Source organism: Pempheris klunzingeri, chromosome 8 (genome assembly GCF_042242105.1).
Source record: "Pempheris klunzingeri isolate RE-2024b chromosome 8, fPemKlu1.hap1, whole genome shotgun sequence".
Classification (NCBI taxonomy): Eukaryota; Metazoa; Chordata; class Actinopteri; order Acropomatiformes; family Pempheridae; genus Pempheris; species Pempheris klunzingeri.
Window position 1 is genome coordinate 27,329,182 of NC_092019.1, and position 26,706 is coordinate 27,355,887.

A 26,706-nucleotide genomic window follows, 5' to 3' on the forward strand; every position below is an offset into this window, starting at 1 on the left:
TTTCAACTCACAAGTCTAAACTGCAAACCAGCAATATTAGCTGTTGCTCTCAGAACAATAGTAAGCTCTGTGGACACTTGTATTTTTACCTGTAGTGCAAGTTTCTTTGTTACTTTACCTGCAGAAATAAGAAAAAATGTTGGCTACACTAAATATTATTTGCTATACGTTTCAGAAGTTATTGCCTGGCACTGTCAGAGGCCAAAGCAGGGACTGTCTGTTGAAATGTCTTGGGTCGCTAATTTGCTAAGAATCGTTAGTAATTATTGTATTTACACAGTATTTTTTGTAGTTGAATTTGTATTTGTACTAGTATTTAAACAATCTAGGGGTTATTATAGGCTGAGTTATACCAGTGTCCGTTTCTATTGTACTATAGTATACCAGTTACTAACGGACAAGAATATGCTGCATTTCTGGTAAAACAATAGAAAAGTATGACTTTTTATTTTTACCAGGCTAAAAGCGCACTGCATAGTAGGACAAAATTCTAAATGGTCAAAATAACGGAGAATGGCACTTCTTACTCCCCGTGAATGCAGCACAGCCTGCGTCCTCAATGCGACTGCGCAGATTTTGTCTTCCGGAAACAACATATTTGTTCTTGCTTTGGTATCCGCTGGTCTAGTTGTCATCTGTCAAATGATGAAGCAAAACTTTAAGTAGCCATTTTTTACCACAGGATTAGGTTAGGACTATCTTTACTATGCTTTGCCAAGTTGATGAAACGAGTTGTGTTTCGAGCGGAAGATAGACGATTGTTAATTTGGCGGAGTACGGCAGTTAGCGGGTAGCTAGCTACCTGGCTAACTCAGCGCCTGTCCTTCTGTCAAGAAGTTGTGCTCAGCATGGACTGCACGGCGCTGGAGCTCGATGCTGTCAAATTTGCCAAAACAGCTGTTACCTATGACCAGAATGGCAAATATAACGAGGCTGTATTTTATTATAAGGTAAGTGTCCATGTGTTTGGACTGCAGAGGCGTTGGCTCTTGGCTCCTCTCACCTGCAGTGGGAGTAAACACTCACTTTCACTGGCAGGAAGCAGGTTGTCACGGCGGACGGAACCTAAATGTATGTTTAATGACATCAGAGGGTAATAGAAGAAATGTTTTCTTCATGTCAGATGTTCCATTTACTTAATGACTGTAATAGTGTAATAAATAGGTTTTTGAAGTCTGAGAATACCACTGACTGCCACTTATAGCTGTATCTTTTTATAACCAGTGCAAACTCTCTCCTGTTTTCCCTACAGGAGGCAGCCCAGGCCCTCATCTATGCTGACATGGCCGGCTCCAAACTGGAGGGGATCCAGGACAAAGTGAATGAGTACTTGGATCGAGTACAAGCCCTCCACAATGCTGGTAAGCTCACCTGGGGATTCACTGCTTTATTTAGCTTTTCTGGCTTCATCACAGTGATGTGAACAGTAATTACAGAAGAAACTGGGAGTTCAGTTTGTTTTTTTTTACATTATTTTCCATCCTTCCAACAAAGTAGAAATAATTAGAATCTTTTTTTTGCAAATCAGTATGCAGTTGTCATGCTGCATGTGCTCTGGGGCTGCTTTGCTTCTTCAGGCTCTGGAAACCTGCAGCGTTTGGAGGGCCAGATGGATTCAATCAAGTATCATTAAAACTACTTGAGTGTCATTGGACCCTCCAACAGGACAATAATCCCAAGCATTCCTCAAAGTCCACCAAGGCTTCAGGAAAAAGTCCTGGAAGATACTAGAGTGTCCGTCTCAGTCGCCTGACTTGTGTCCCACAGAATGAGTGAAATAATGACATTGAGTGCTGTGTGTAGCTGTTGCTTGTTCTTGCTGCTTCGAACATTATAACCTTTATGAAGGAAAGATTTATTGCTATAATGGACTGTATTATGCTTCATCAGTTTTACTATTTGGCAACTGAATGTAAGTACTACTGCTGTATTATTCAATAGACTAAATTCAGGTGTATATCTTTTTAACCAAAGATGTTTTAGGGAATGTGTTTTGCGAGTTAAAATTCTGTTTACACACCACTTCTTTATGTATGGTGCACTGCTAAAGTAAGGAGAAACATGTGGATAGACAGAGGTTCACTCTGAGTCTTGATGGCACACTGTGGCCTTTTGGATCAGGCAGATGAAAACACTGCATCCCTTCTTAAACTAAATCCCAGTCCAATCATCAATCACTCAATCAATATACTTTATTAATCCCCGAGGGGAAATTCCGTACTCGCCATGGCTTTACTGACTTAGTTCCAGAAGTCAAACGTGGGCATAAAAGACAACCTCTGTGGAAAAGATGCAACAAAGCTGCCTAGAATGAAAGGCTTTCCCTGTTTGTAGTTCAGTAAACACCAGAGTTAGAACAACACTTAACTATCCATCCATCCATCTTCAACCGCTTATCCGGAGTCGGGTCGCGGGGCCGCAGTTTCAGCAGAGATGCCCAGACTTCCCCGGCCCCAGTCACCTCCTCCAGCTCGTCCGGTGGGACCCCGAGGCGTTCCCAGGCCAGCCGAGAGAAGTAGTCCCTCTAGTGTGTTCTGGGTCTTCCCCGGGGCCTCCTTCCGGTGGGACATGCCCGGAAAACCTCCCCAGGGAGGCGTCCAGGAGGCATCCGAAACAGATGCCCGAGCCACCTCAGCTGGCTCCTCTCGGTGTGGAGGAGCAGCGGCTCTACTCCAAGAAATTCTGTCCATAAAAATAATGAACAAATAATGAACCGGTGACAAAGGGCAGCCCTGCCGGAGTCCAACATGCACCGGGAACAGGTTTGACTTACTGCCGGCAATACGAACCAGACTCCTACTTCGGTCGTACAAAGGGCCCCGGACCCCATACTCCCGAAGCACCCCCCACAAGATGTCATGAACCCTCGAGCACCCCATGGAGAGTGTGGAGCTGGTCCAGTGTTCCGTTACTGGGACGGAACCCGCATTGTTCCTCCTGAATCCGAGGTTCGATTATTGGCCGTATCCTCCTCTCCAGTACCCTGGAATAAACTTTCCCGGGGAGGCTGAGGAGTGTGATCCCCCTATATTTGAGACCACCACCCCGGTCTGCCATTCCAGAGGCACTGTCCCCGACTGCCAAGCGATGTTACAGAGATGTGTCAACCAAGACAGTCCCTGCACATCCAGAGACTTGAGGTATTCAGGGCGGATCTCATCCACCCCCGGTGCCCTGCCACCGAGGAGCTTTCTGACCACCTCGGTGACTTCGGCTTGGGTGATGGACGAGTCCACTTCTGAGTCCCCAGCCTCTGCCTCCTCAACGGAAGACCTGGCGGTGGGATTGAGGAGATCCTTGAAGTATTCCTCCTCCGACGACATTCCCAGTCGAGGTCAACAGTTCCCCACCCGCACTGTAAACAGTGTTGGTGGAGCACTGCTTCCCGCTCCTGAGGCGCTGGGCGGTTTACCAGAATTTCCTCAAGGCCGACCGGTAGTCCTCCTCCATGGCCTCCCCGAACTCCTCCCAGGCCCGAGTTTTTGCCTCCGCTACCGCCCGAGCTGCAGCACGCTTGGCCTGCCGGTACCCGTCAGCTGCCTCAAGAGTTCTACGAGCCAACAAGGCCCGGTAGGACTCCTTCTTCAGCTTGACGGTATCCCTTACTTCCGGCATCCACCACCGGGTTCGGGGGTTGCCGCCACATCAGGCACCAGAGACAACCACAGCTTCGAGCAGCCGCGCCGACAATGGAGGTGGAGAACATGGTCCACTCGGACTCAATGTCTCCAACCTCCCTGGGGATCTGTGAGAAGCTCTCCCGAAGGTGGGAGTTGAAGACCGCGGCGACAGCGGGTTCCGCCAGACGTTCCCAACAGACCCTCACGATACGCTTGGGCCTGCCGAGTCTCTCCGGTTTCCTCCCCTGCCAGCGGATCCAACTTACCACCAGGTGGTGATCAGTTGACAGCTCAGCCCCTCTCTTCACCCGAGTGTCCAAAACACATGGCCTAGAACATCCTGGAGCCACGTGCACCGATGGACGCCCTTGTGTTCGAACATGGTGTACGTTATGGACGATCTGTGACTAGCACAGAAGTCCAACAACAGAACACCACTTGCCGTGGGCAAAGGCCCGGCCACCAGGTGTTCGCATGTGAGCCCCAACCCCGGGCCTGGCTCCAGGGTGGGGCCCCGGCTGCGCCATACTGGGTGACGTCACAGTCCTTGTTTTTCCAGTCATCATAGGGGTTTTTGAACTGCTCTTGGTCTGGCCCGTCACCTAGGACCTGTTTGCCATGGGAGACCCTACCAGGGGCATAAAGCCCCAGGCAACATAGCTCCTAGGATCATTTGAGCACTCAAACTCCCCCACTACAGTAAGGTGGCAGCTCAAGGGGGATTTAACTAATGGAGGTATATTAGCAGTCAGTGGGCTGAACATGTATAATTGAGGGACAACCCCCTGGTACTCTGTTAAAACAGTGTCTGTTGTTAGTCCTAACCATTCCTTCTCATGACCTTTGACCACAGTCCAGGCTCAGAAGAGTGACCCTCTGAAGTCCCGGCAGCAGGTGGACCTGGAGCGAGCCCACTTCCTGGTCACCCAGGCCTTTGAGGAAGATGAGAAGGGAAATGATGATGAAGCAATTGAACTGTACACACAGGCTGTGGAGCTGTGCATTAATACGGTGGGTGCCCCCCCATCATCACTCTCGGACAGAGTGACTAATTTACGCTCAGTCTTCCCTCACATTATCCACTTTTGTTTCTCCTTCTGTGTTTGCAACAACAGTCTAACGAGACATCTGACCAGGCACTGCAGACCAAGCTGAAGCAGCTTGCACGTCAGGCCTTAGACAGGTAAATGTTCCTGAGTTCATACTGTTATCTTCTTGTAGGTATGGTTGTTTGCCCACCAGACAAGGCTGTGTCACGTCACGATGTGTGGCTCATCTCTGATACAGTTTGAGATGCTTTCAGTTAACATTCTGAATTGATGTGTTTTCAAGCACCCTATTCTTTGGCCTCCAGATTTTGTGTTCCTTTGTTCAGTATCCATAGATTTGTGTTGCATTATTTTCTGAAACACTTTTTAAAAGTGAGTAACTTTTCCATATTGAACTCACAAACTCCTCCACTGTGTTCTGTTAGGGCGGAGGGTCTTAAAGAGTCCCACTCCAAATCAACTCCAGCTCAGGCTCAAGACAGGACAGGGTCCTCTGGAACCAAGCCCAGCAATGTGGGCAGCTGTGGAGGACCGGTCCGCCAGTTCTTCCCCCTTGGGCCAGACTTCACACTCCATGACCGACCCCAACCCCAGCCTGTTCGGGTGGTCCAGTCCAGCGAGCCCCAGGGTCAGCGCTACACATCTGAGGAGATTGAGGTCCTTAGGTGCGACAGCTGGTGGAATATGTTGTCCAGTGATACTCCTTGTAGAAGGATTCGCACAGATGCTGTTCGTAGACCTTGAAAAATTCTATAATGCAGCTTTCCAAGGAACAGTCGAGGAAAAGGTTGAATGAAATGTCTTTGAGAATGGACTGAAAGAGAAAGCAAATGCATGTTTGACAAAAATTTTGTTTTACCTCTCTTGTTATGAAACTTATTTACACCAAAAAAAGGTATTTGGTCACTGAAATGTCCTGAAAATGTTTGTAAAGGGGGTTGGAAAATCTGACAAAGTGCAAAAAATGTCTGGAGAAAAAAATACAAAATTCATTACTTTGGCCACAACACTCCATGGAAAGAGAATAAATGTTAATCCCAGCAAAGACAAGTCTTCTTATCACAAGCCACAGTGCTCACTAAAATCCTTCTCAATTTTCAGGAGTACATCTACAATCAATGGCATAGCCTATGTGCCTTTCATGAATGTGGACCTGAGGGAGCGATTTGCCTTTCCTGTTCCTTTCTCGTGAGTTTGCTCTCTGTTATTTTATTTCAGTGTTTTTAAGGTTAGCGGCTCTCTGTCAGAGTCGATGTATGCTATTCAGGTTATTACATAAGCCAATTAACCATCCACTATATATTTTTAATTCCACTGAGCTTTCCCTCAACAAACACCTTTAGCATTCAAGGAAACGTTTTTTACATCTGTCCTTCCATTTAATTGAAATGCCTTTTAATCTGTGTTAGCTTTGTTTCGATAAACAATGCTACAGGTGACAGATTCAGTAGTTCTGCTACTATATCTGTCATATCTGAACTAAACTTCTGTCAAGTGAAGTGTAGGTCAGTGAAGCTCAGAATAAAATCAAATGGGGGAAAAACATAGCTGAGATGCCAACTTGTAAGCACATGGAATGAGGTATCATGTGTGGTAGATACCAAGTCCCTGAGGCAAGATGTTTGCCCTTTTTTCTCATTTAGTCCTATTAATAAATGCCATATCTTATTATTCTGGGACAGCAAAGTGTTTTTTCCAGTGCACCTAACATGTAAAGTATACTGTACATACGTTCAAATAAGCTCAATTTGGATTCTATTGGAAGTCGCCAGCGTTCCTTGCCTAAAGTTCGCACCAGAAGCAACGCATCAATGGTTCTAAAGCATAATATAGAGCCGAAATATAGAAGCATATCTTGGTGATTTGAATTGCTGTTTTTTGAACATTTATGCTTCACTAGGCATGCGGGGGAATAAAAAATTGACCACAAAAAAGTCATGTGGTCTGGTGATGTGTGTCTCTTGGAGACAATACAAATTGAGACGTGTAGAAATAGCTGTGTATGTTTGACAAATGACTGTAGTACAATTTAAATGCTCCAGAAATGCTTCAAGAAATGCTGGTGATTTCTTTGGAAGTCTAGATATGGTAGACATAAACCATCTTCAGCCAATATCAGTATTTGCTGAAAAAAAACAGTTAAACACATTTTAACCTTTTTTTTCTCACCAGGGACAAAACAGGGAAACTAGCATTGTCACCCAAACAGAAAGCAATCTTTTCCCGCTGGGTCCGGCCAGATGAGATTTGCAATAACCCCACTATGATCATGTCTGTGTCCAGCTTCAGCATCAAACAGGTCAGATCAAGCAGCTGGAGTCAGTGGATCCAGCTACTGTATGTGTTACACTAACAGCTTTTCGTCTGTGTATATTCGGTGGAACAGTGGATTATTTCATATTTATGGTTTCTAATATATGCCACATAAGTTTCACATTTTTTGTAGAAGTTCTTCTATACCCAGAATGCATAGCTGTGTTGTATGTTTCTGTTCTGTGTGTGTGTGTGTGTGTGTGTGTGTGTGTGTGTGTGAATGAATGTATGCGAGAATGAATGTATGCTTTGGTGTATAAAGATATTTGAACAGCATGATTCAGCTTTATTGATGGTGTATGTTCAGTATAATAAAAAGTTAACCTTAACTTGTATGGTGTATGTGATCCTCTGTTGTGTTGTCCAGACAGTGGTGTCTGACTGTTCCTTTGTGGCGTCACTAGCCATCAGTGCGGCCTACGAGAGGCGCTACAACAAGAAACTCATTACCAGGTACTTCATGTAGCCTCTGTGCCAGTATTTTCTGCTGCTGCTCTATCTGAAAATGTGTTTGATATTCTATTTATTGTTGGAACGTTATGTTGCTGTCACATATTATCCTAAACAAACAACAATTCCATCATCGTGAAACAGATCCACCAAAATCAATGTTAATATTAAGTATTATTAGTAATATTAGTATTTCTTGGAATGATCATGCAGACAACCAGAGTAGAACTGATCAATTATACAGTATGCTGTGTCATATCTGCATAGCCACACTGCACATCTGTTGCATCTATTCTTTACAGCAGGCAAACACAGGCTTAGCATATGCTTCTTAAAAAATTAGAAAAGATTAAACTTTGAGATTAATTGAGACTGTGTGTGTGTGTGTGTCTCCGTTCTCGTGTTTTACAGCATCATCTACCCTCAGAACAGACGGGGGGAACCAGAGTATAATCCCTGTGGGAAGTATATGGTCAAGCTTCACATTAACGGAGTTCCCAGGAAGGTAAAAGACAAATCACCACAGCCAGTTCATCTGTAGATGGAAAACATTAAGGGAGCAGCACAAGGCTCCGTCCCACTGAAACTCAAACTCATTTGCATAACATCCATCAACCCAGCAGCCTTTCTCTGTTGCTGCAGGTGATTATAGATGATTACCTGCCGGTGGATCGTAACAGAGAGCTGTTGTGCTCCTACTCCAGCAACAGGAACGAGCTCTGGGTCTCTCTGATAGAGAAGGCCTACATGAAAGTTATGGGAGGCTACGACTTCCCTGGCTCCAACTCGGTGAGTGACTAAGAGATGCAACCGTTCTTAAAGTATTTTTTCACCTGCTATGGTGGAACTGCTAAGGGTCCAACATAGAAGAACCTAGATAGATAGGATTTAAGTAAAAATATGTGGTTTTAAGAAAGTGTTAAAGTTTAAAATAGTATTGCTCTTTTATTCAAAGAGTCATGCATGTAACTGTACGGGTAGTCCGGAAGTTTGCTCTCAGTAGACATCATACCGATCAGTGTGTGATTTTGGTGAAGATATTAGATTTCAAAAAAGTCTGAATTGATTTCTTTGTTACAGAACATTGATCTGCATGCGCTCACTGGCTGGATACCTGAACGCATCGCTATGCACTCAGACAATCAGTCATTCAGCAAGGATGACACTTTCCGAATGCTCTTCCAGAGGTGAATAGAACACAGATGTACACAGACAAAGTTTGTTTCCTGGTTTTTTCTCCCACTCTCTATCTGTATCTGTCTTTTTGTCTCTGTGGCTTTTTAAAAATCGTTCTTACTTTTTTCCTTTTCTTTCCCTTAGTACATTCGGCTTCATGTGTTTTCATCCACCCTCTTTATTTGCATCTCTCTCTGTATTGCCAGGTTTCACAGAGGTGATGTCCTCATTACCACGGCAACAGGGGTGATGACAGAGGAAGAGGGGGACAGATGGGGTTTAGTGCCAACACATGCCTATGCTGTTCTTGACATCAGGGATTACAAGGTTAGTCCTACTATCTCTGCTTATAATTACCATTAGAGAGAATATGGGAAACATAAACCTTAATGACACATTTGGTTTGCATTGATCCGTGGATGAAGCTTAAGCCCTAAAGAGGGAATATTAGTTGTTTTCTACTACTAAAGATACTATCAAAATATATGCATCTGTTGTCTTTCTGAGTGTGTTGCTGTTGCAGGGAATGCGTTTTCTGCAGCTGAAGAATCCGTGGAGTCATCTGCGATGGAAGGGGCGTTACAGTGAGCGTGATGAGAAGAACTGGACACCTGACCTCCTCAAATACCTCAACTTTGACCCCAAGACAGCACAAAAGTTTGATAATGGTATTACCTGTCAGTTATGGACAGAAACCATCCACAATTAATATACTGCCAATGAAGTAACTTAAGGTCCGTCCCTAAAATGTTAGTGTCCTCAGCACAGTGCTTCTGTGGCAGGACTCTCCATCAAAAACAAATGATACATATATTTCCCCCCTGTGTTGCTCTCCAGGTGTTTTCTGGATCACATGGGAGGACCTTTGTCAGTACTATGATGTCATCTACCTGAGCTGGAGCCCTGCCCTGTTCAAAGAATCCTCGTGTATTCACAGGTGTGTGCGTGCATGCATTTCTTTTGCCACATTTTTACCTCTGCCAAGCAGGTTATGTTTCCTTTTATGCTATGTATGTTTGTCTGTTCAACAGCAGGATTATCAAAACTACTGGCCCGATTTTCATAAACTTTTGCATGGAGTCTACAACAAAATATAACAGCAACCTCAATAATTCTTAGAACTTTTTGGAATGGAATCCAGTTGTTTATTGTAGCTACAGTGGTAGATTTGCATATCATACAAGACTGGACCATTGGCCTTGGTGGTGGTCTGTCTCCTTCGAGTGCCCTTCTAGTGTTAACACTGAGATGGAAATGTGTATTGATTCTAAACTTTTTTCAACTGAGGCACAAAATAGTACTACCTTATAGTAGTCTGAGTATACAGACTCAGTGTGAAAAGTTGTGCGCTGGTTTTGTGTACCGTCTGCAGTAGCTGGGATGGGAAGCAGGGCCCAGTGAAGGATGTCTACAGTCTGGCCAACAATCCCCAGTACAAGCTAGAGGTCCACTGTCCAACAGGGGGTGCTGCTGTGTGGGTGCTGCTCACCAGACACATCACTGACAAGGTGAAAGGAGATATTAACAAAGTCACATCATGATGTATTTATATTGTTTTCACACACTATGCCAGTAATGTTTCCTCTGCTCAACAACTAATGGCTGTTATCTGTTTGTTTGTCCAGGATGATTTTGCACAAAACAGGGAGTTTATCACCCTTGTTGTTTACAAGACAGGTGGAAAGAAGGTTTACTATCCAGGTAAGGTTGGTTTTGTCTCTGTGGTAATGAGAAGGGTAATTGTACTGTAGAGTAGAGGCAGTAGGAATTTGATGGCAACACTGTCATGAGTATTTCTGCCCTCGAGTCACACACAAGGTCAGATGCCTTGAAGGAAGATTAGTCCATCTCAACCCCCCCACCCTCTCTGATACATCACTCAATTCACAAAGATAGCAGCAGACTTTTGGAGGAATAGTTCACCCTAAAATAATACACTACCCAGCAAACCTGTTACTTCCATGACTCTGGAATTTAAGAAAATCTCAACCATGTGTAAAGGTTCATATTCATTATAAATGAACTCTCCTGGCTCCCTCCACAGCGGACCCCCCTCCTTACATCGATGGCATCCGCATCAACAGCCCACACTACTTGACCAAGATGAGGCTGACCAGTGCAGGGACACACACTTTCACTCTGGTAGTTTCCCAGTATGAGAAACAGAACACCATCAACTACACACTGCGGGTGAGAAAGACTATTGGATAAACTTTTTTGCTTCCAGCTTCAGAGATTCTTCACAAAAAGCTCTTTGTGAATTGAGGGTTGTGTATCTGTCTGTCAGTATTAAGGCAGTCTTTTTTTATAGATGACATCAAAATCTAAATTCAATTAAATGAAAACAGCCTGAGAAGGTATTAAAAAGTATTACATGTAATTTATGAAAGTTTATAATATTTTCTTTTTCACACTACATGCAGTAATGTTAGTTATAAAATGCTTTTGTACCCAATTGCATTTAGGAGATGTTATACAGCCATTTACTAATGGTGAGATTGTTGTGACAGTGGAACATGGAGCTGGGAAGCTCATCATCTCATAACGGCAGGGTCGATTCTAGCAAAACCTTAGAAAAACACTGTAAATCCATCCATTTTCTGCTGCATATCCAGAGCGAGGTCATATTAACATAATTATTGATATAATTAGGATTATTGTTATTATAATTATTGTTATATACTGCTTGAAAGCACTGAAATGATATATAAAGGTGGGAAAAGTCTTAAATGTGACTTGGTTTACCCTGCAGAAACCATGTCATTACATTTTTTAATATCTTCCTATAATGGCAATTTTTTTTCTCTGAAGCAAACCTACACCTGTAGAAATCCAAGGTTTCATCGAAGGCTGCCCCTCATCATTGTCCCATCACTTTGTCACAGAGCTGTACTAGAACAAAGAATTCAAGCTTGGCTGATAAGATTAGTCTTCTCTTAAAAGTAGGCTCAAATGGATCTTCTCTGTGCTCAGCCAGTTAATCACTTGTCCCATGTTGTTTTATGAATCCAACCTTTACTCTCAAAGTGTGTTGTGTGTATGTGGACCACTGAACATGGTACACCCATTTTAAACTGATGCTTAAAGTATTACCCAGCAGATGGATATATATGAAGACATCTGTTTTTATGTGTTAGGACAGTATACCTAACACAGTAATTCACTTCAATTCACAAATGTACTAAACATGCAAAGACTGAAAACTTGCTTTAGATGGTTCATCCATGCTGCAATGAGCATGTCTTTTGTTTTAGTCAAATTTGTGCATTGTAATGCAGTGGAGAACAGCATCTTCTCTTCTCTCTTCTCCTCTCTTCTCTTCTCTTCTCCTTTCCTCTCCTCACTTCTCCTCTCTTCTCTTCTCTTCTCTCTTCTCTTCTCTTCTTTTCTCTTCTCTTGGCTGACATGGGAGGGTTGTCGGCTCATCTAGCTCTTTTGGTTACTTTCATTTTGAAAAACGATGTTTGAATCTCTTCACCTCCTTATCACAGTCCCAGAGCCAGTTTATAATCTCTCCTCTGAACCGCTCTTATGTGTGTATCTGTGACCCTAATACATTCTATAGTCATTTATATTTCATTGACTCCTATTGCTAACTGCAGTGAGGATTGTGGGGAATTGCTTATATTGAATATATTTACATATATATATGTGTGGTGATGTATTCTCTTTCTCTCTCCGCCAAGCCATCCGTGAAAACGGTCTCCCCTAAACTCAGATTAGTGTCTCTCTTTGAGAATTGTCTTGAGAATTTAATTCTCTCTAGTTCCGAGTTTTCACCAGAGAAACATCATTTTCTTTTCTGATGTTTCTTTCACCACAGCTCGATTTTGTGTGCAGATCATCATGAATAAACTAAGAGCTTTATTACGATGCGAGATATCCACCATTTGGAAACATGTTACACTAAATTGCTATGGAAGTATTAGGTAGTCCTTTTGTTGTTTGCTCCTTTCTATTCTTTAATCGCCACATTTTGCCTAAGAATTGCCTTGGTTGTTCATATTTATGTTTATGCTTTTTTGTTTGGTCAGTCTGTCTATTTGAACCCCATCTGTCAACACCATCAGCTCATGCTCAGTGTGTGTATCCATAGGTATACTCTGGATGCAAATTCACCTTCTCCAAGATCCCAAATCCCTTCACTCAAACCAAAAGGGTAAGTTATCTACACACCAACAAGTAAACAGACATCCATTATATTTTGTAGTGCACTGTAATCTATAATAATTGCGGGGGGGTCGCTGCTTCTGTTTTCAGATCAATGGCCAGTGGAAGGGGCTCAGTGCCGGAGGTTGTGGGAACTATAAGGATTCATACAAACACAACCCGATCTATCAGATGAACTTGGAGCGGTCAGGGCCACTGCTCATTGAGCTCAGAGGATCCAGGTCAGGTTGATGATACTGAGGACAAATGATCTGATATTATTAGGCCAGCACAGGGACCTCAATATCTAATAGTGTCCAGTCAATGTGCCTTTAAATGGTGATAGCCTTTAAATTCTGATTTTTGCTCAACCAGTGTCAAAAGTGGTAGTCTGTTAGGCCCTCAATACAACTTTTGTTATGCTGTCTGCTTTCAGTTCATTTGCTTACTCTGATCTCCCAGATGAGAGAAAAGAGGAGTTTGAAATTTAGATAAACCTAAGTCGGCTTCAGTTATTGCTGTGTGCTAAACATTATTTGCAGAAGCAAAGGATTTGCTGACCTATTGTGCTCCAGTTTTTATCTCTCAGGCTATACATTGACAGCATCATTAACCTTTTTTATGGAAAGAGAGATAACCAATTCATCATAATTTGTTACTTGCTACATTCATATAAATGAATGAATACAAAAATACAAATATAAATATAATAATGAATATCAATACAGAAAGAAAACCTCTTCTGAAACTATGCCAACCCCCTTTTTTTATATATTTTGAGGAGGTCTAATGATACTTGATAGCAGGAAATATTTCAGTCAAGTAAAACTTGACTAACTTTGCTATCAGCTTCACCTCAAGCTCGTAGTCTGTGTTTCTAAATGCTGTTTCAACAAAATGATCCTGGCAGGAAAAGTGGATTATTCAAATTCAGTAACGCAAACTTTTGGCATAAATCTGTAATGTTGGTATCAACCTTAACAAAAACAGTGGTATATCACAGTGGAGTATCACAATGGCAATATTTATAGCATTACATATATCATCGTCACCGTCTTTTTGAAATTTATATAGATATAAAACACCAAGCAGTCATGCTATAAATCTATACAAATATAGCAATTTGTGACACCACAGGAGCCATTTCATTCACTTCAGTTTCAAAGAGTCTGGTTGACTTGTTAACGACTCATTAACAGGATGACTCTGTGACTTTTCCATGCTGTGGCATTAGCACTGAGTGATCTAGACAGACATGGGTGTAAACTGCAGCTTGTGAAGTGGAGCTTGAGCCATAATTCTAGTTTTGACCCCGACAGTGAGTAGTACATTTTGCTGTCAGGGTTTAGATCCATTTGTCATCTCAGAGGGAGGGGTCGCAGCAAATCAATACAAAGTTGTTCTGAGTCATCACCTTTATCCTGTGATGAAATCCTAAAGGGAGTGGTCTGTTCTAGGATGACAATGCCCCCATCCACAAGGCATGGGGGGTCACTGAATGGTTTGAGGAGTTTGAAAATGATGTGAATCACATTCTATGACTGTGTAATCATCATCTGACCATCATCATTTCCCCCCATCTCTGTCTCCAGGCAGTACAGTGTTGGTTTTGAGATGGTGACAGTGTCAACAGTGGGGGATGCGGGCCCGGCTGCCTTCCAGAAAAAGAGCAGTGGAGATTACAGGTACAGATAAAAACAAGTACTGTGGAGCTGAGCAGGTGCTGACCACAGATCAGGCAACCAAGGTGCACTTTTAATGTAGGGGATTCATTTCGATCGTCTTCTTCACACCTACAGTTGAGACTGTTGGACTCAAGTGAAGTCAAGCTAATTTTATTTATACAACCTAATATCAAAAATTTACAAATTTACCTCAATCTGAGGTACCACAATCTGAACGGCGAACAACACTCTTAACTGGAATAAATGGAAGGAACAAAAAATAGTAATAGTAATAGTAATACAGTCAACAGGTTTGGGGCCTTTAGGATAGACAGACATGCATTAGAGGTCATGTGCACTGAACTTCACAGTCTGGTCATGTATTGTTCTGTCATTACAGAACAGTGACGTGAAATTTATTTTCCACCTCACTTTATAGAGGGAGAAATGTTACACTTAATAGAAAGTGGAAATGAGGGAAGGAAGTGATTATCAGTAATTGTATTAGTAAGTAGTAGTTAAAGGTTTTAATGCATCAGCAACAATATCTGACTGATTCAAGAACTGTTATTGTGGCCGTTTCCACAGCAATCTCAACACAAATCAGCATGATACCTGATGCCAAGCCTGTCTCTGGGGATAATATGCGCCTTTATTTTCATGTTGTCAAATCGTCTTCACTGTATCAATTTAATAGCAGTAGTCAAAGTAGGTGGAATTAGAAATGAAGGAGCTAATGATGCTGTTTTTATCTTCATTGAAAGTACTGCTGGGTTGTTTTCCTTCTGAACTGATGTATGAAAGTCTCTCTCTGTCTCCTTCTCCCTCCTTTAATCTTTCTCTCAAGATGTGGCTTCTGCTACATGGAGGCAGAACACGTCCCAGCAGGCATCTACAATGTCATCCCCACTACCTTCTTGCCCAAACAGGAAGGACCCTTCTTCTTGGACTTTGCCAGCACCTCACACCTCAAGGTCTCCCTGCTCCAATGAAGATGGAGCTGGGAGAGGGGACAGGACAGGGTTTTGGAGAGAAGGACTTACAAGGATATCATGGGATGTCTCTGAAACTTTATTTTGGATGTGACAAAGTGTCAATAAAACGCAAAGAGCCCAAAATGTGCCTGGCAGCTGTGACAACTTGCGCAGATTGTAGGCTTGAACTTCACTGTTGACTTGACAATACCACAGGAGAAAGAATAAATTATTACAAAGTAATTAACAAGACGAACTTCAGTATGGGATTAAACTGATCAATGGTCAAGGCATTCTTAGACAAAATAAAATACACTTGCCAAAAATGAAGTAGCCAAAAGACAAAGTTATTGTGATGAGAGCAACATCAGAGAGCTGCTGTACCTCCTGTTGCTGTGATAGGATTTAGTATCTACGATGCTGAGCTCACGCCCCCCCCGGGGCTGTCCTGAATACCATTCTAAGGGCTTCAAAGCTTTAGTGAGACCGACATGTGAATATTCAAATATTTGAAGGAGTCAAGCCAGGCTTCATCACCATCCAACTCTTGTGGCTGAATGGGAGCAAATCCCTGCAGCCAGGTGCAAAAAAGGGATGCTAATGCAGAATGTTTTTCTAACCTGAAGCTGACCCTCGTTAACCGATCATTAACCATTAACCAACAAGATTAAAATGTACTTTTTAGAATAGATGGATGTCTGTGACCCATTAAACGATTACCAATATAACAAATGTTTTTTTTTCCATAATACAGCTGTTGTTGATGTATTTAAAGCTCTCCACATGTTTCAAAATCTCTTCTCTTCTATCTGCCTCAAATCCTGCTGCCCTGCCGGCTGCAGCCCCCACCACCCTTGCTGCAGTGCCCAGTCACCAGATGGTGTGCACTGTTCAGTGTGCAAACTCCAGATACTACTGTAGCAGAATGGTGTACTTTTCAGCGCTGGTGGGTGGCAGAGGGCAGAGGGCAGAGATCCCACATTGTGCCCTCTGTCTCGTGTTAAGTTAACTTGTGTTAATTAACACTGTACTTTTGCTGCTTTATAATAGTTTTATACTTTGTACAAGCACTGTAGAAGCTATACTAATATTTTTTAACTGTAAAACTGATCAATCAAGATCTGTTGGAAAGCCTGAAACCAGAAGGGTGGATACTGTTCCAGCTGCAGATGAATGCCTATAGCTTTGGCCTGACATGTTAAACTTTCACATATGGCTGGAGTGTTATGATGTCCTCATACTTTTGTGGATCATAGTTGAGACATTGCTTGAAATTTGACAATGTGTCACTTGTTGAGTTATCATTGGTCTGGTTTTCTAAGTAGGAAAATAAGATGGTTGTTACACAAACATCAAAATTCATGAGCCCGTCTAGGTCAAATCAAGAGACTATTTCCAATTTGGCATGGCCCTGCTTTTCCTGTCTGTAACTTCAACTTTGTCTATAGGTCTCAATTGCTTCTCCACAGGAAAAAAAGGAACTATTGCAGGCTCAAATTTAGGAATGGGGTAGGAAATACAAAAACTCAAGCTGAAGTTGCTCACTACTGCAAAAAAAGCTTTGTTTTGGCGTGTGAAGAAAAAAATGTTTTTGTTTGCCAAAGCTCTTTTAAAGTCAGGGGGATAGAACAGTTGGTCACCTTAAATGACCGTGAAGGTTTATTTTATTCTCAGGAGCAGTGCAACAGAGTAGCACGACAGGGAATCCAGTATGGCAGCAGTTAAATGACGTCTTCTTCATATAGTCTGTGTATGCGATGGCTGAGTGAGAACTATCAGCATCATTACTGTACTGCTTGAGGCAGATACCATACAGTGTATGTGTTCTACCAAATGTTTGATTGTTACTGTCAACCTTATTACAGGTAAATATGTAAATGTATTGCCAAGTATAATCATCAGATTACTTTTATGCTGATATACTGAACTTTTCATCATGTCTAATTATGTTTTTTGTCAAACAAATTTTAAAGAGTATATCACCGTCTTAAACACAAGCAGTTTAAACAGTTTCCTGGGCGAGGTCACCCATCAGAAGGCTGTCAATATTGCTGCTATACTCTGGGGTGCTTATCTGCACAACACTAGCAAAGATTCAGTTACAACAAGGTCTGTTACAGTCGTGGATATGTTTTTGTGAATTTGCTGAATGAGATTCACATCTGTACAGGGTGTTGTGGTGTGAGCACATCCAGAAGTGTTCAGTGTTAAAATGCTTTGACACTAAGTCAAAGCATCACAATTCACAAACACTAAAAAAATGTTTTAATTTCAGTAATACTGTGAAAATGACCTTCTACTGGCCAAATTGAAAAAAAGACCAGAGTTTTAAGATTGAAAGCTCTAGAACAAAGTTTGATAAATAATGTTAACTCAAATTCCATTTATGTGCTTTTTCCAGACCTTTTTAACCACATTTGCTCTTCATCAGTAAATACTGTTTTCTCAGTTGTTGTGATGACAAATAAACCAGTTCCATCACAATTGAACAAACTCGACGATATGATTCAATTGAAAGCCCCTAAAAAATACCAGTAAGAAGACCTTGAGTTCAGATAATTTTTTTTGTCAAACTAACTAAAAGTTAAAAAAAACCCTCAGTGACAGACCGCTGACTCTTTTGCAGTGGCCTTTAGTTGCAAATGTCTACTTGTAGGGTTTACAGTAAAGTCAGTGTGACTGCAGCAGACTACATGTCATGGTTGTATTAGTGTTGAAGCGACTGTGCTTGTCATCACACACTGTAGCTCCTGTAGCACTGTCCCATCACAAGCTGGAAACATGTTTTGAGCATCTTTGCAAGATAAATGACTCAATTTGATTATTAGAATAGTCTTTGGTATAGTTTTCTCTATCTGTCTAGCAGCCTGTATGGTAATGTGTATGTGGCTCTCTTTTCAGGGCAGACTTCAGCAGACTGCATCAACGAATGTGGACACAAACTTCAAGCTTAGCTTTCTTATGCAATCATTCAATTTATTTTAAAACCAGGTAACAGGAAAAACTGTTAGCTGCCCCATCATTCCATGTGTAAAATCTATGATCAAACTGAAACATTGATACACTTGGCCTAGTTCATAATAATTCTTCTAGGGAGCATGGTGACAATTTTCACCCATAATTACTGTTACCAGTAAGTCAGCAAAGCCAGTGCTGACTGAGGGCTGATTGTCATAGTACTGTAATAGTGCTGGTGTGCTAAAAGGTGGAAATGCTCTGTTGAGAGGGGAACATAGCTTTAAATATCCACTCCTAAGAACTTCTGTCAAATACCCACTTGTTGATTAATTATACATCATTATTATATTAAATGCCACGCCTTTCTGCTGCCATATTCAGTTTTATCTTTTTCATTTAAATATGCAGCAACCTCGTTATTATTGTGTGAATGATGATGTATGTTTACAGAATTTGCACTAAATGGGTACACTGATGTGTTTAAATACAAGAAATTATATCTGCTCCTGTCTGTACTCCTTTATGGGGAGGGTTAAAGGGTTTATGTGGAAAGTTCACTCCCATTCTTACCTTCCTCTACCTGCCTCAGTTTGATCAGCATATATGATGAGAAAATTTCCTCTGTTTTAAAGGGCATTGATTGCAGCTTTGGTATTTGATTGTATATTTATTTTTTGTACTGATTAAGTTTCAGTAGTGGTTAAGTTATTTCTTCGTTCCTACGTTTACAGTAATTGTTTTGAAAATGTTGTAGGATTCATTTTGAAATTAAGAATTTTTATTAATATCCATTGTTACCCTATTTTCTTTTGTTGTCAGACAAACCATCTGCATAATATTGCTAAAATCAGGCCCATCCTGTCTATAGATGATGCAGAGAAATGAGTCCATGCATTTCTCACTTCTAGGTTGAACTATTGCAACTCCTTATTATCGGGCTGCCCCAATAAGTCGTTAAAGACTCTCCAGCTGGTCCAGAATGCTGCTGCTCGTGTTCTGACGAGAACTAAGAGAAGAGACCATATTAAGGCCTCTCACAGCGGCACCAAAAATGTTGTGCTCAGTGGTACTAGGGCACCAATAAATTTAGGGGTTCCAATTATGTGTGGACAATTAATACTGGCGGCACCAAAATGTTGGAGTTTGGTACCTTGTATGGGGCAATTTGGCTATCAGAAATAATTAATAAATATCAAATATAATCAATAATTATGTAAATTAATGGGGCTTTGTGTTAAGTCCACCTTGATTGGGGCACCACCTTGATAAACAAGAAACAAAATAGCCAATTTAATTGATTCAGCCATAATGAATAACTGAGAGCTGTGTGTGTGTGTGTGTGTGTGTGTGTGTGTGTGTGTGTGTGTGAGGGGGTTGTACATATGAATAGACAAAGGAATGTGACATGGAGGACTACAGAAGGTGTTGACTCCCTACAAAATGGGTCAGAGGCAGTCAAAGGAAAGCTAAGTGCTGTAGCCGTTAGCTTAGCTTTGTCTCTCTCTGTGTGAGTGTGTAGATTTTTGACCTGCTCTTCATGTAAAGCGTCTTGAGATAACGCTGTTGTGAATTGCTGCTATATAAATAAAGATTGATTGATTGATAGATAAAGGTGCAGGTCAGAGGAGAGGATGGTTAGTCTGTAGACCCTGTGTCAGTGTGAACAAACTAACTTCAAAACTACAACACATCACAATAATCAAACTGTGAACATTAAAGCAAATCAAAACAAAAAAAAAATGTGTTTCTTGGACAGAGTACCGTACGTAACTGTGTCTAATTGGCTGTTGGGGTTCGTGCGTCACAGATAGCATGATGCTATGATCTTCTAACACTTGTGGATGTTGTTTGCGTAGGCGTGTATCTATAGTCATAACTTTAGAATATGTTTTGCACAACAAAAGCACTGCAATCAAGGTCAGTCTGGTACATTCTATCTTTATCTATCTGCTTCTCAAAACAATAGAGGGGACACCTCTGTGGAGGTCAGAGTGACCTTTATCTGTCCACTCCCACAATGAGGGAGCAGGTAAGACATTTTATGGTAATACTAAAATTCTAATTTAACAAAACCATGTATATGCTATATATGCCCAGTTAGAGTTTGTTCCCAGTCCTCAAAAGGGAAGAAGAAGGTCTTTCAGTGTGCTGCTTTCTCAGCCTGTTGATGAACCAGGCTGGAAGAAGGTTGTGGTTCTTTGTCCTTGCTGTCCTGGTTGCAGGTTGGAGGAATCCGGTCGCTCCTTTGTTCCTTGATAGTTAGCAGCTTGGTGTTGGCCGTTTATCATTGTTCCTTGATAGTTAGCAGCTTGGAGTTGGCCGTTTATCATGACATTTCTCCCCCATTTATTAGTCCTGCTTTATACATACTGCAGCCAGCCACCAGAGGGTGATATTTGGGAAGCTGTCATGTTGACCATGAAGGAGAGTATGGTCTCCAACTAATATATATACCTATATATCAGGATTCAGGGCAGCATGGGTTCGAATCCCGGTTTCTGTGTGGAGTTTGCATGTTCTCCCCATGCTAGCGTGGGTTCTCTTCATGCACATTAGGTTAATTGTTGACTGTAAATTGCCCATAGGTGTGATTGTGAGAGTGAGTGTTTGTCTGTCTCTGTATATGGCCCTGCGATTGGCTGGTGACCAGTCCTGGGTGTACCCCGCCTCTCGCCCCAAGGTCGTCTGGGATAGGCTCCAGCTCCCCCGCGACCCTCACGGATAAGTGGTATAGAAAATGAGATGAGATGAGATGAGATATTCACACTTTAACTAACCTGTATCATCACCATGACCATCACCATCGTCATGCCAAAAGTAAAGTCTCATACTGTAACTTATTAACTAACGTATGATGTTTTTTTCACGTCTGTAATAATTCACACACAAGAATCACGACTCATTGAACATAAAAAAGATTACTTTGGCAAAAAATAGCAGTTTGCACCTAAATGTGTTTACCACGTCTTCAATGGACCTCTCTCCATCACAGGGTGAGTAAAATGGATGACTCCACAAAAGTGTTGAGGGGGCTGCCTTGAAACAAGGGGTGGCTCAACTTCCCCACAGGCTCAAATCATCCCTTTCTTCCCCACAGTCAATGATTCATCCTAAATACTTCACAATGTATGAAAGCAATTTGTTAACTAAACTTTTGTTCATGTAGTACTTTTCTATGTGCTTTGAAAAGATGAAAAACACCAGAAAAGCAAAATATGAGTCTGACTCTTAAAAACTTCATTAGGTACAGCTGCTAAACTGCTTGTTTATGCAAATGCATTTAGACATCTAGACATTGTCAAGATGTTGAAGTTACTAATATGGGGAAGAGAGGTGATTTCAATGACTTTGAACATGGCACGGCAATAGATACATTTGAGTTTTTCCAGAAACCATTATGTATAACCTTTTGTAGGTTTCCAGAGAATGGTCTGAAGAGTGTCTCCGAATGTATTAAACCTGGAAGCAGACAGGTTACAGTAGCAGAGGACCACACTGGCCTGGTAACCTTGCTATCTAAAACAAAGTGGTTGGTGAGTGTTCTCTATTAAATTCCTAACCCTCAACAAAAATACAGAGGGCAAGACTCAGAGGTCACAGCAGCAAAGCTATTTCCTAATTTACACACTAAAGCCATATAAGCCATATTTTCTGCTCCAGAAAATAAGTTGTGCTCCAAATGGGTTTACAATTATTGCTGGTTGCCTGACAGAGTCACACACTGAACATGCAAACTCCACACAGAAACTCCCTAGGTCCTTCTTGCTTCTTGGAACCTTCTTGCTGTGAGGCAACAGTGCTAAAAAAGAATGGATGCGGTGGCACCACCATCCATTCTTTTTAAAGTAGCAAAACATCACTTCATGAAGGGCAGTGATTCTTTCAATATTCTTATAATAATCACATGCAATCAATGTATTTCTATGATTATCTGCAATATGACTTATTGTATTGAAAGGACACCTTTGTATTTAAATATTTTGAAAGCTTCACCAACACATTTTCAACACAACAGTGCTCTTCATTTCCCTGGCATGTGAGTCTGAATGTGCTTGTCCTTCATGAGGGAAATGGGAGTAACAATGCTGCCAAGATGTACAGCGAAACTTTATATACAGAGTTTGTATTGTACTACAGAGTACTCAACAGCTCATAAAACATTATCATTATCATCATTATCACAGAGTTTCGGTCAGAATGGGTCAAGGCCAAAGAGTCAAAATCCCTCCAAAATCCTCCTTTTTGGTCCTCAGATATCTTTGACAAGGCTACAGTATGGCCGGCCTTCTGGGAACAGTTGTCTGTGTGTTTGGTGTTGTCAGTATGTGGGCGTTGCAGGTTCAGAAAGCTGAAGCGTGTGTCGAGGCTGAAGGACCTTGGTGCTGGAAATAGAGCTGCTGTTGTTTTTGGTGGTGGCTGCAGTATTCTCTAGATCCCCCTCTGCACCCTCTGCCTGGTCACCTGCAGTACAGGAGAAGGCCAATGTGTGGTTTATGTTTTCATGAGCATGAAGGGTGATCATTTTTCAAGACAAACTTTCAAGTTTAAATAGGCTTAGATGCCTTTTGAGTTTGTGACTTTATTTTATTTTCAAATTTGGAGGATAAAGCCCTTGAGATGCAAACTCTTGTTTTCATGGTGGTGCTCAATTTAAACAAAAAGCACATACAATAATAATCAGGAAAACAATTCAATGACATAAAGCAAGCATTACAATGACGCACGTACACAACAATCACAACCACAACCATGAATGCCATCTGCACAAAATAAATGAGAAATAATTAAAGAACACTGCCAGACAAAATATTGTGTTTAAGTAGTGAGTCAACATTTTAACTACAAATTGAAGTAAATATAATCAGAAATAAGAACAGGGGGATTTGAGATCAATCGGAATATCTTCAACTCCAAGACACTAAGGACTAGAAAATCCTGAAAGTACTGACTTGTTGATTTGCAGGTCCAAAAACTAAAATTATGTAAACCAACATATCATAACAAACATATCTTCAGCATTTCTGTCCTAAAACTTACTTAACAGCCACCATACAAAAAGGTGAATGACAGATCGAAAATCCACAAAAATCATAATTTTCTTCCCTGAAAGTGAAACCACACCATCAAAGAAAGAAATCACTCCAACACACAGCAGTAAATGTACTGAGAAATCGCATATATGTGGACACACACACACACATACACATACATACATACACAGCTCTCAGTTATGGCTGACTGAGGTAGGGAACTATTTCCTCTCTCCTGGAGGATTTGTACGTATGCCAGTGGAGCTGTCACTTAGACTAATATACATTTCTCTGGTGGAGCAGGTGTGGGTCAGATCGTAAATCCTTCCTACAATAGATCTCAAACATCATCCATCTCACTTCCCTGTGCTCTTTTTTCGTTCTTCTTTCTCGTGTGTAACTGCATGTGCTGCACAACTCACTGTTTCACACCAGCAGGTTAATACACCCAACATCTCCCTTCTTTTTATTGCAAGTTTGTGGTTATGATTTTTATATCTACCATACAGTGGTGCAGTTTTTTAATCATTACTGATTAATTACTGTATTGTTTATTGTATATGATCTCAAAAATAGTGAAATAAATGCTTTAGAATTTTGCTTAGTAATAAAATAATTGTTTAGACTTATTTTGTTTAACAGTATGTTCTAAAAATGAGAAATTGAGGCTATTTAGGGTAGAAAATTTGATAAGACGGATGAAAAGTTACTAAGTGTTGCTGGATTTGAAATTATTTCCTAAAACTTGGCTTTGATTTATTCAACAGTCCATCACCCACCTCTCTCCAGGTCACATTCTGGTGACGACGCTCCGCTGCACTCACTGCGAGGTCCAAGCACTGGCGAGATGAGGCTGAGGTCAGACAGCGACACAGTGATGGGAAGGTCCAGACTGCAGGGCCTGGACAGAGGAGTTGGGGAGGGGGAGGAGGAGGAAGAGGGAGTGGGCGACGGAGAGGTGGAGGAGGACGTGCACGAGGAGGAGCTGGCAAAAGAACAGGGGGATAGGAGCTCCTGAGGGCTACTGGGAGCTGAACTCATGCTGCAGGTGGAGCGAGTCTCAGAGTCTTCCTCTGGTATGATGCTGCCGCCAACACCAACCGCGTTGTCGAAACACACAGACGCCACTACAGGAACAGGGAGGAAAAATGTAAAGCAAAGGGCAACAAAGAGCAAGAACTTGGATACAAATTGTGACTAGAAAAAAGGGGGTGGAAGAAAACAAATGGAGAAAAAGGGAAAAGGTGTAGAGGGAGAGAAGGGAAAATGTAAAAGGAGAAAGGAAGGGAGACAAAAAGCAAAAAGGCAAAAGAAAAGGAAAGGAGAAGATGGAGGGAAACAGTGCAGGGGACAGACAAAAGAGGGAAGTTGAGTGAAAAAGGGATGTAAAAAGAGACATGGAGATGTAGTGGTAAGAGAAGAAAGGAAGACAAAACAAGTAAATGAGGAAAAGGAGTGGCAAGAAATGTCATTGGAATTGGAATGGACAGTGGAGGAATTGAGGGGAGGACAAAAGGAAGAGTGAAAAAAGAGGGGAAAGAAGGAGGGAAATGGATTGGGGAGGAGAAGGTGTGGTGAAGAAAGGATTAAGGCATGACATAACAAGAGACAAAGATAGAAGGGAGGAGGAGGGAGGAGGAAGAGAGAAATGAAAAGAGAAAGAACAGAATAGTGGACAAAAGAGAGCACCAAGAGCACATGAATGAATGTCACTGTCTGTCACATTGAGCCACAGCAGCATGGTCCTTCACTGTCTGCTTTGGCATTAGATGCCTAAACTGTTCTGAGGTAACTATGATAATGCCAGTGAATTTATTCTAGAGTCAAGGCCAACTTGATGCAATGGGCGCATTTCCACTTAATCTAAATCCTTTCAACTTCAATTTAGTAAATAAAACTGGGAATATTGTTTAATATAGAACAGCTTCTGTTAAAGTTTTATTGTTAAGATTTTGAGGTATTATGGTGCAATTTCTGCCTCACAAGTGCAAAGGAGATGAAGGTAATTTTTCTTATGGTAATCAAAGAAATGAAAAGAAGTGTAATTCAGTCAAGCAACATTTTTTCCATAAACAATTGTCAGTATCCCGAAGTTTATGATAATCCACAGACAGGTGAAAAAGGTTTTTGTAATGCTGGACACAGAATAAAATAATTACTAATTTAGAATATCATGTGTAGTGCTCACCGCACTGATAAATCTGAATTTGGAGAATGGAATGAAAACAATTAACTATAACTCGCTGTTAGGAAGCCGAATTATGAACCATTTATGGAAAACAGTAGAAACCATATTCTACTAAGGGATGCAGACAACGTAGAAAAGTGGAGTTGAGATGCAACTAACGCTAGGCCCACAGTGGTTTTAGGTCAATTTATTCCTGATTCACCCTGCTTAATAATCAGTGGAGGCATCTGGTCTCATGTTGTATCATATTTAGGCACATGTATTATGCCAAACAGAGATGATTGTAGTATTGATTTAAGATGTGTAACACAATGACTTGAAGTGTGCTGATCAATTGTAATTTAGTCTATTTTGGATTAAATGTATTCCTGGTAACCAAATAACAAGTGTGATGAAATGTAACTAAATGTGGGTGATGAAATGTGACCAAATATATAACTTTACAGTTTACTGTTTGTTTTATTAAAAAAAGAAAGACAAAATCTAATGGTGTCAGCTTGAGTAGATACACTATTTATTTAAAAATACACTGAGAAGGAACATAATGGTGTCCACTGGGACAGTGTAGAGTGAAAAATAAATTTCAACTTGCAAGTTGAGATGAACGAGATCTTAGTTGATAAGGTTGATCTAGTAATGAGGGGCAAGATGACCTTGTGGGCAGGGGCATCATTTGGCAAACTCAGCAGATTTGGGGCTATAAAAGGAGTGAGCATGTATTGTGTGGTAGAAACGTTCAGGAGCCGTTCAGGAACTGTTCATGGGCTGGTCTTGAGCGGGTCTCTGACTTTGTTGTCAACAATAAACCTCTAGTGCTCTGAATCCTGAAGTCTCCTGGTGATTTTTGAGAATCCTGATTTTAGATGCTTGGAACTTTGGAAAACTTTGAACCAAGAAGAAGTCATAAGCAATTCAGCATTATTTTCACAAAAGTTATGAAGTCATTGTGAAGGTTGTGACTAATTTAGTCATGTTTCCTCAGTCAGCTGCTTGTAATGTGTAAGCTCTTGTTGGTTAGCTAACTGTCCTCCTGCCTTTAAACAAATTTAAACTTGACCTGTTTACATCAACAACTGTTGCCTGTCCTACATATAACGTGCTATTCTAAAAGTAAGTTCACTGAACATATTTTACA

At 41.4% G+C, this 26,706-nt stretch overlaps 2 protein-coding genes across 2 annotated transcripts in view; one reads left to right on the forward strand and one right to left on the reverse strand.

The window, feature by feature from the left end:
• Positions 1 to 592: 592 nt before the first annotated feature.
• Positions 593 to 16,447, forward strand: capn7 (calpain 7). The gene is made up of 21 exons (XM_070835791.1): positions 593 to 950; positions 1,253 to 1,361; positions 4,474 to 4,631; positions 4,736 to 4,803; positions 5,095 to 5,334; positions 5,771 to 5,857; positions 6,842 to 6,968; positions 7,350 to 7,435; positions 7,844 to 7,937; positions 8,075 to 8,221; positions 8,513 to 8,619; positions 8,815 to 8,935; positions 9,132 to 9,276; positions 9,446 to 9,545; positions 9,981 to 10,116; positions 10,234 to 10,309; positions 10,653 to 10,798; positions 12,705 to 12,767; positions 12,869 to 12,999; positions 14,350 to 14,442; positions 15,269 to 16,447. The coding sequence occupies exons 1-21, from the start codon at positions 849 to 851 to the stop codon at positions 15,411 to 15,413; spliced, it is 2,481 nt and encodes an 826-aa protein (XP_070691892.1). The 5' UTR covers positions 593 to 848; the 3' UTR covers positions 15,414 to 16,447.
• Positions 16,448 to 22,671: 6,224 nt separating this feature from the next.
• Positions 22,672 to 26,706, reverse strand: part of sh3bp5b (SH3-domain binding protein 5b (BTK-associated)) — a 54,168-nt gene continuing 50,133 nt past the window's right edge. Inside the window, exons 8-9 of the mRNA XM_070836016.1 lie at positions 24,163 to 24,510; positions 22,672 to 22,814 (exon numbers count right to left, since the gene is read on the reverse strand). Of these exons, the coding sequence (XP_070692117.1) occupies positions 22,672 to 22,814; positions 24,163 to 24,510 (491 nt within the window). The remainder of the gene's footprint in view (positions 22,815 to 24,162; positions 24,511 to 26,706) is intronic.